Source organism: Astyanax mexicanus, chromosome 12 (genome assembly GCF_023375975.1).
Source record: "Astyanax mexicanus isolate ESR-SI-001 chromosome 12, AstMex3_surface, whole genome shotgun sequence".
Taxonomy (NCBI): Eukaryota; Metazoa; Chordata; class Actinopteri; order Characiformes; family Acestrorhamphidae; genus Astyanax; species Astyanax mexicanus.
In genome coordinates, this window is record NC_064419.1 from 1045906 (window position 1) to 1055748 (window position 9843).

At 35.9% G+C, this 9843-nt stretch overlaps 1 protein-coding gene across 1 annotated transcript; it reads left to right on the plus strand.

Moving 5' to 3' along the window:
• Positions 1 to 214: 214 nt before the first annotated feature.
• Positions 215 to 8270, plus strand: fxn (frataxin). Its single transcript, XM_022670578.2, has 6 exons — positions 215 to 442; positions 794 to 877; positions 1606 to 1691; positions 1816 to 1936; positions 6845 to 6942; positions 7974 to 8270. The coding sequence occupies exons 1-6, from the start codon at positions 314 to 316 to the stop codon at positions 8110 to 8112; spliced, it is 657 nt and encodes a 218-aa protein (XP_022526299.2). The 5' UTR covers positions 215 to 313; the 3' UTR covers positions 8113 to 8270.
• Positions 8271 to 9843: the final 1573 nt, after the last annotated feature.

The window sequence follows — 9843 nt, forward strand, 5'->3', positions numbered from 1 at the left end:
GTAATTTTTTTATTTGTTTTTGCTAAATGTATCGGCTACACTTATTTTGTATTTATTTGATTCCGTTTTGTTTATTCGTTTATTTGTGCTTTTCAACGTATATATTAGTGGATCGGGTAAATTAGTGTTGTGTGACTTTTATTTTGAAATCGTTTTGGGGTGCACGCGGGTTGGTGTGCGGAGAAGGAGGGGTTACAGGCCGGATATCAGCATTAAAGGTCAGTGTTGTGGGACTTTTATTTTTAAGCGGGTCGGTGTGCCGGCGGGATGGTGTAGGAAGGAAGGCGGGGTTACAGGCCGGGGATCAGCAGTAATGTCAGTGCTGGTGAATAAATGGCAGCGCGTGTTTCTCCTGCTGCAGAGATCCAGGTGGAGGAATCAGCGAGCGGCTCCCGCAGCGCTCAGATCCCGCAGTACCGCAGCGCGGGCCGGGGGACAGCAGGTAAGTTAGGAGCGCGGGGTTTAATGTTAAATAAACTCCGCTAATGCTAAAGCTAACCTGCAGTAATCTGCTGCTGCCCTGCGGCACTGTTACTGCAGTGCGCCGTGACGTCATCTCACCAAACCTGATTATACTCAACTTTAACCTGATTATTATTATTTTTACATTTATCTGCTGATTATTTAAGAACATTTGAAGCGTCGCTGGCTGTTTGTTTAGTAACTTAATGCCTTTAAAAACTAAGAATTAAGGAGATTAATCTCACTGTTTTAGTTCTTCTGGAAGGGACTGTAATTTAAGTCATGTGATTTAAAACAGACGTGTTTTAATTTCAGTGTTTTTGTTTTATAGGGAAGATGTGGTGGATTTTACGGCATTATCTCAGGAAAGCCAGAGTTAAAGACAGCAGCAGCTCTGTGGGCTGACAGAACCGGGGTAAGTTACCAGTGCCAGATATCATGGGACAGGAACTACTATGTTGTTCCATATTTGGGAATCACAAGGAATCTCACGATAACGATTATGTTACGATATTGTGATTCTGTGATACTCGATATATCACAAGACAATTCCTTTGTAATTTTTCAGAATTCTCCAGGTTTGGCCCCCAAGCATGAAACATTTGGCCTGTGAGGTTGTTTGAACTATAATGAATGATAATGAAAAAAAAATAAATAAAATGCTTCTCTGGAGAGCTTTTGTTTATATCCCTCGCCTGTTTCTCTCTGTCTGTCGCACTCGGTGTGACTTTAGTTCTCATTTTTCCACCCGTTTTTGGGCTCCCTATCTCCTTAAATGGGCATTTTTAAATCTCAATATTTAGCGTCACATATCAATACAATAAAATACCATTGACACCAAAAAAAATCTGTCCTGCATTTTTTTTGCATTCCTCTGCCCCACGTTGGTTTTATCTCCCCTCAAACATATACAAGTATATACTAGTATTTAATTTAACACCACTAATATAAACGTAATAACTGCATTTTACATGTCTTACATTCATTTTTTATATACATTTAAATATCCACTATAAAAACATGCATCTTAAAAAGAACAAGTGTGATTAATTGCAGTTAATCACAGAATATTGTTGATTAATGGTTATTCTGATTAAATTTTTTAATCGATTAACACTATTTATTATTATTTTCTTGTTTTAGTGGAATAAATTTACACATGGAGATATCACGAGAAGAGCGCTTCACGTCAGCTCTCCCCTCACAGAGGAAAATGCTCTTCAGTTCAAGTAAATGAAGCTTTTATTTTCTAATAAAGCATTTTTCTTGGTATAACTGCAATGACAAAACAATCAATAGATTAATTATGATAAAATTTGTCATGAGATTTTGTTGTTTCCTGTGATTTTGCAGGGAGATAACAGAAGCTGCGTATGAGAAGCTGGCAGATGAAACGCTGGACGCTCTGGCCGAGTATTTTGAGGACCTAATGGACGAGAGCATTACTGCAGCAGACTACGACGTTGTGTTCGCTGTGAGTACAGTCTCAGATTAGGAATATGCACGGTGTGGAAAATTAAGAGATCACTTCAGTTTCTGCATCAGTTTCTCTGATTTTGCTATTTATAGGTTTATGTTTGAGTAAAATGAACATTGTTGTTTTATTCTATAAACTACAGACAACATTTCTCCCAAATTACAAATAAAAATATTCTCATTTAGAGCATTTATTTACAGAAAATGAGAAATGACTGAAATAACAAAAAAGATGCAGAGCTTTCAGACTATTTCAAATAATGAAAAGAAAAAAACAAGTTCATATTTATAAAGTTTTAAGAGTTCAGAAATTGGGGAAATTTTGTCCGTAGTTTATAGAATAAAAAAACAATGTTCATCCAGTGAGAAACGAACCAGTTTATTTGTGCTATGATTTTGCACACATAAGCCATATAGTGAAATGTTTAATTACTGGGGAAAATTATTATAATATTTTTTTCTTGCATCTTAAAATTCATTTCCCTGTACCTGCAGATACCCTGCATTAAATATGCAGTTTATTTAAATGGCCACTAGGGGTTGCTGTTGCTCTATTTTTAAGAAATGTAGTTTTTCAGATTTATGTTCTTTTGCTCTGTTATTTCTCCACATAAACGGAACATTTCTAACATTCCTCAGGATTTTATAGTCCTGTCTGAGTTTTTAGGAAGAATTTATCCTACTTCTGTACATTCTTTACTGTCAGGACTCAACAGAGTATCATATTTGTCTTTTAATGACCCAGAAATGACCTTATGTTATGATAGACAGATAGACAGACAGATAGAACATTACTCAAATATTCACTATTCACTGTATACCTGTAACTCTACCTCTTCACTACTTTACTTTAACTGATGCTCTCAAACTTTACATTAAGAGACAAGAAATTAAAGTAATTAACTCTTGATGAGTTCAGCACAGCTGCTAACTGAAAGCCTGAATTCCAGGTGACTCTACCTCATACATCTGACTATTAATTATCTGGGTAATTAATCAGGTTAAACTGCACCTGAACAGCTGTTCAGCTCAAACATGAGGAATATATTTGCTAGTCGGGTTGATAAGTTTAACCAGAATAAATAGTACTGATATAAAAACATCATTAATCAGTCATCAAGCCATTATTTTAATCGATGCTTTATACTTTACTCTGCTGTTGCGTCTCAGTTTCTCACTTGTGTGGAATAGTTTGAACAGTTAGTTCAGTCTGCTCTCCTCCGTCACGTGACCATATTGACCCATTTCAGCCAGAGCCGTCCAGCTGGTGGTATGTAGGACCAGGCTTCCTCTGAGAAACCCTGTTTTTATTGACCCAGTAAAACTGAGCTCTGAAGGAATGATGCTGATGATCAGAAATAGAGCGAGTTTAGATATAAATACAGCATCTTAAACGGTCTTAAACTGAATAACTACTCTGCACATGTCGACAAATACGTTTTTGCAGTAACACTTTACAATAAGGGTCACAAATAACAGGATTTAAAAGAGTAATAAACGTGTAACTGGTAAAATAATTTCTCAGCAATTTATTAATTGACACTTGTTATAGATATTAATAAACATTACTAAATTGTAATGCTTAAGAGCATTAAAAATAATAATAAATTATTTTTTTTAAAAGTTAAACACATTTGTAATGATTTATAATGCCTTAACTCGTGTCTGTTAACAACAAGTTGTGACATTCTATCGATGAACTACTAATTAATGTACCCTTATTGTATATAAAATGTTTCCGATTTTGCTTTTACACATTTACCTTAATTTTTCATTAAAAAAAATAATATTAAAAGATCTCATTTTGGTGCTCTTGGCTGTGTGCCGATTCCTGCTGAAAAATGAAATCCACAATCCATAAAGCATTTCTTAAGTTTAATGAAAGGCTGTTTCAGTTTCATTTTTTGTGAAATGCTACATCTGTCACATGTTTTTAGCAGCTCAAAATTTTTGAAAATATACTAATTTAAGCCTGCTAATTGCATTTTCAGTATATCAAATGTTTTGATCAAAGTTAATATTGTGATATAGTATGTTGTTGTTTATTCACTTGAATAGTTTGATCATTGATTGATGGAGTTTGTGGATTTTTGTTATAACAGAACAACAAGCAAACATATATATTTTTATATTTTTATTTGTATTAGTAATACATTCAGAGTTATTTTACATTAAGGAGCAGTTACATTTGTTATTTTATATTACATTTGGCTACATTTGTTACATTTATATGTTACATTGTGCCGATGTGGCACTCGGTGAAAATGAGTTTGACACCCCTGTTTTATATTATAGATTCTCCATTAAAAAAAACTCTTTACACATCTTGGCTTTTAGTTAACAGCTGTGCTGCTGAACTGGTTAAGAGTAGTTTAGAGCATCAGTTAAAGTAAAGTAGTGAAGAGGTAGAGTTACAGGCATACAGTGAATAGTGAATATTTGAGTAATGTTCGAATCCAGATTATAGCTAGAGACAGACAGTCAGATAGACAGCTAGCTAGACAGACAGACAGACACTTTATTGATCCCGAGGGTAAATTCTAGACATCCAGCAGCAGGTGTGTATAGTACACAAAGTTACAAAAGGATAAAATATAACGAAACATATATAAATACAATAAAATAAAATGTAGACATCCCATTCTGATGAATTAATTACAGGCTTTAATTGGAACACATTCCCAAAAACACAGATTTACTACTATATAAGAGAAGTAAGATGTTAGTATAGAAGAGAATGAAGACTCTGAAGTGTCTCTGCTCTGAGACTAAGCGAGATGAAGACAGGGGGACAGGGGGACATGGCTCAATCGCTCAGCGGCGGCTCAGACAGCAGCTGTCCGATCACATGATTTAAAAAGTCGCAGTTTTATTAAATCACTCCGCTGCGGCCGAGACGTCGCCGGGCTAAAGAGGATGTAGCGCCTTCCCTGATCCATATAACAGATACGCTCCATAAACTCTGAACAACACGGACCCTCCTCCTCTTCCTCCTCCTCCTCCTCCTCCTCTTACTCAGGATGATTCAGGAAGGCAGGATCTCACTCCTCTGCTCAGCCAGGGGAAGCTGACTGGATCCTCCCGCCTTACATTTATCTGGCTGAGAGAGAGGGAGAGAGAGGGAGAGGAGGAGGAGGAGGAGGAGGAGGAGGAGGAGGAGGAGGAGGAGGAGGAGGAGGAGGAGGAGGAAGAGGGAGGACAGAGGGTGTGAACGACCAATCAACCTGTCAGCAGCTCTCTCACTCTGTGTATCACACTGCCACCAACCACTGCAATCAGACCAGACCCTGTACCTGCGTGATCCACCAAAACTCTGATCATAATAAATATATATCACATATGATTTTAATATAGACTATTAAGATGTCAAATATATATATATATATATTTACACACACACACACACTACTGTTCAAAATGTTTAGGCACCAAAGCAAATGACACTAATCCATTTATCTCAGCAATATGAGTGTTTTACCTGAGAAAAAAAAGCACCACATATGATTTAAACAGATGCAAATAAACATAAATCCAGTAAAACACAACAAGAAATTCAGGAATTCTCATTTTTAACTATAAGTATGTTTTATATCCTGTGAGTCGAGCTGAAGAACAAAGTGTAGAGATTCAGATTTCTCCTGGATGCTCCTCAGACAGCATGTGTATATTATTATGTTCAGTTCCGTCAGCAGCTCACCTGATTTACCACATTTACCAGTAATTTACCACCAAACCAGGTGTTTATTAATATGATGAGAAATAGAAATAAATAACTCTATTAAACTCAAATTAAGAGGAGGAGAGATTAGGAGATGTTTTGTTGTTTTAAGGAAAACTTTTAGCTTTTTGTAAAATTTGCTGTTTGTATTTATTGTAATGCTGATTTAATGTGTTTTACTGAGATGATAAACACTTACTGCACAGATAAGAAGCTTTTACTTTACTTAAAATTCCCACAGGTGCCTAAAACTTTTGCACAATACTGTGTGTAATACTTATATATATATATATATATATATATATATATACATATAAACTGTGAGTGCTGAGCTTCGTTGCACCACTAGATCACTAGTGCCTCTCCGTGTTCACTGAGCACATTCAGAGCTGCAGGGGGTCAAGGAGAAGCTAATCAGTCTTCCTGATAGCAGCACAGTCTGACACTAAAGAGCCAGAGCTACGACTTTACCCACAATCCTTTACAGCAGGTCATCACCGACCGTCTGATACAGAATTAAATTGAGTGACCGGCCAGCAGACATGCACTTACACACCATAAACCAACCCTGATATAAATGCTCTCCTTAAAGGAGAACTCTGGTGTAAAATGGACTTTTGTTGTAGTAAATCATGATTAAAAAGTTCTTATTTTTGACGAATAGCGTTAAGAGATCCAGAAATTTTAACAGTTTGTCCAAAAACGCCCTTCAGACTGGGTGAGACGGGGCATAATTAATCTGATAAATCACTTTTTACACCGTTATCCAGCTCAAAGTAGCTGGAATTAAAGGAAAAACTGTCCACAGAGTATATGAACAGTATCTGTAAGATGTTAGACGTGTGTTTCTTTGTTTTATGTGGCTGTTTTCTTTACTCAGTGTGTGTGAAAAATGTATTTTTGTGGTTTTGTCTGGTCACGTCTGTTGGGTGTGTGATGCAGGGCAGGTTTTAGTACAGCTTGTGTCTGCTGAGGGATTTTATACAGAATTGTGTTTATTTCTGACAGATTAACAGAAATTACACACAGATCTGATTAAGCTGCTAACAATAAATAAAATCCTAAAGAAGCCAGATAACTTCCTGTATTCAGATCCACTCTAATGTTCATTTAAATTCCTCCACATTAGCATTCTGAGTGAAATACTGCTTTAACTTGATGTTCATTATCTCCATCTCTTCCTCACAGAGTGGGGTCCTGACTGTGAAAGTGGGCGGCGGCCATGGGACCTACGTCATCAATAAACAGACGCCCAACCGGCAGATCTGGCTCTCGTCTCCCACAAGGCAAGCAGCGCTCTCTCTCTCTCTTGTGTCGTTTCCAGTCTTTCTGACTTTGGCCAATCAGGAAGCTTTATTTAACAGGTTATGCAAATTAGAATCACTATTATCACCTTTTTTATAGATTTATTTGATTCAGCATCTTATCTAACCCGGTATTCTTTAATCAGCTTACAAGGTTCAGAATAAGATACAGACATTGTGGTCATTAACTATCAGGAAATAATCCAGCTTGGAGAAACTGTTAGCATTGCAGCTAACTGCTCCCCCTTATATATATATATATATATATGTGTGTGTGTGTGTGTGTGTGTGTGTGTGTGTGTAAGATTGTTATAGATCATCATTATGCAATATTCTTGAATGCAGACTGTTTTGTATTTATTTGGCTATTTATTAATATTACTGTACTATATTACTATTTTCTATATACTTTTAATAGTTTGTTTATTGTTTATTTGCACGCATTAAACATTATACACTTTTATTTTTTTTCATTTTTGGTTCATTTTGTTCTGTTACATTATTATTATTATTATTATTATTATTATTATTTGATACAAAATCAGAATAATTTTATAATAAAGTCACTGTTTACGAAATAAACAGATGTTCATATCTCTTTAATAAGTATATAGTATACAGTTGAAGTATATTTTGTCATATTGTCAAGAATATAATTATATCATTATCGCAAAATACCTTGAAATAGCATGATATTACTTTAGGACTGAATCGCAGGCAGCAACAAACTTGTTATAAAATGTGATCTGATCTTAATTCAAGTCAGTATATTATTCTGATAAATATGATAAATAATAGTTTTCAGGAGAAAAATCTGTGTATGGCATGGTGACACCACTGTTCCTTACTAGTGTTGATTCAAATGTGCCTTATAATCCGCGTCGCCTTATGTATGAAAATAGATGTTTACTGATGATGCGCCTCATAATCTGGTACACCTTATAGTCCGGAAAATACAGTATAAAAATATATTTACTCCAGTTAACTGTTGAATATATTTTATATGTTTGCAGTGGCCCAAAGCGTTACGATTGGACGGGGGAGCGCTGGGTGTACGCCCATGACGGCATGGCTTTGCACGACCTTCTCTCCAAAGAGTTTTCCACCATCTTTCAGTCAAACATGGATCTGTCACATCTCACCCATTCCTGATGAATCTGCAGGAGGAGGAACTTTCATATAGAACACAGTGCTGTACCTGTACCTGTACCTGTACCTGTACCTACAGCACTATAGCCAACACACCAGCACAGACAGCACAACTGATGATATCTTCATTTATTATATATCTTCTTTTTTTTTGTATGTATTCACACCCAGTTCATGTACAGTTCTGCACATCCTCCATCTACGAAACATCTAAAGACGTTTCTGTCTGCAAACGTTTTACGATTGTTTCAATTCTTCTTGGGTAAAACCCCAAACTCTAAAAAAAAAATACATCTAAAGACCATAATTTGGATCATTTTGGATCATTCATCATCCAAATGATGGACTAAAATGTATTTTAACCCTGAGAAAAAAGAACACAGGCATACAAAGGGCTGCATAATTTGAAGCATTTAAATCCAAATTATGTACTGAAAAAAGTACTTCAATTAATGTATTTGAAGTACTTTTCTCATGCTCTGTTGTAATTGCAGCAGACAAAATGCAATTACTCTTAAAATATGCGTTCTTTCTCCCACCCCAGCATGCACTCGGTAAATAATGGTTTATTTGCAGCCATCAAACTCTATAAATGGAAAAGCCCTTAAGCGTCCCTCTCTATTCTAGACTTAATGTGCTCTTAGCGCCACCATGTGGAGTAAGTCAGATTACTAAAGAAGGCAAATTTATCTAAAAAAACATAATTTGGATCGTTTTAATCCAAATGATGGACTAAAATGTACTTTAACCCTGAAAAGAACACAGGCACACAAATATCTGCATAATTTGAAGCATTTAAATCCAAATTATGTACTGAAAAGTACTTCAATTGATGTAATCGAAGTACATTCCTCATGCTCTGTTGTAATTGCGGCAGACAAATTGCAATTACTCTAAATATATGCGTTCCTTCTCCCACCCTGTCATGTATTTAAAGCCCCTAAAGCCCTTATGCGTCCCTCTCTATTCTCTATTCTAAACTCTATTTATTCTTTATGGCTCTTTATGAGTAGAAACTGCTGAAGATAATCCCCTGCAATCCGATCTCATTGGACTACAATCAGATTATACAGGTCATTTTTAATGGCAGGCGGGCAGGTGAACGAGACGAGAGGACGTCATTAAAAGCTTTTAACTCAGAAACTCTGGACCCGGATGGACGGTGGAGAGGACGGAGGAGACAAAAGACAGATTATTGCAGACAGCTGGAGAAGAGTGCTGGATTTTAAGCTGCTCTAAAGACCAGGATTGGAGGTTAAGAGTTGAAATATGATCAGAAAAAAGGTGCCGGTTTCACACTGAGAGATGGTTTATTAACAGTGCTGATATTAAATCTGAATGGTTTATGCACAAGGTGTAATGTGAATAAACTGACTGTCTATTACAGCACTGAATATGATGAATATGATGAAGCAATATGCTGGTATTTATTTAGCCGTCTTCAGTATACATTTTTTTTACCTCCATATTTTCTTGTATTTTGTTCGTACAATATAATGCCAGAGGAGTATCTGTTATTGATAATAAATAATTCTATCAGGTTTTCTGCTGCTTTTTTTAATGGTCTTTTTTCCAAAGAAGTTCAGGTTTAAGCAAAACAAACAAAACACATTGTGCATATGATTATTTTTTTTTTGATACAGTAGTATTTAGAATCAGTATCATCATTTTTTAAGTACAGCATAGATTGATGGAAATGAAAGTATCTTAGGCTTTATGATGATTTTATTGTTT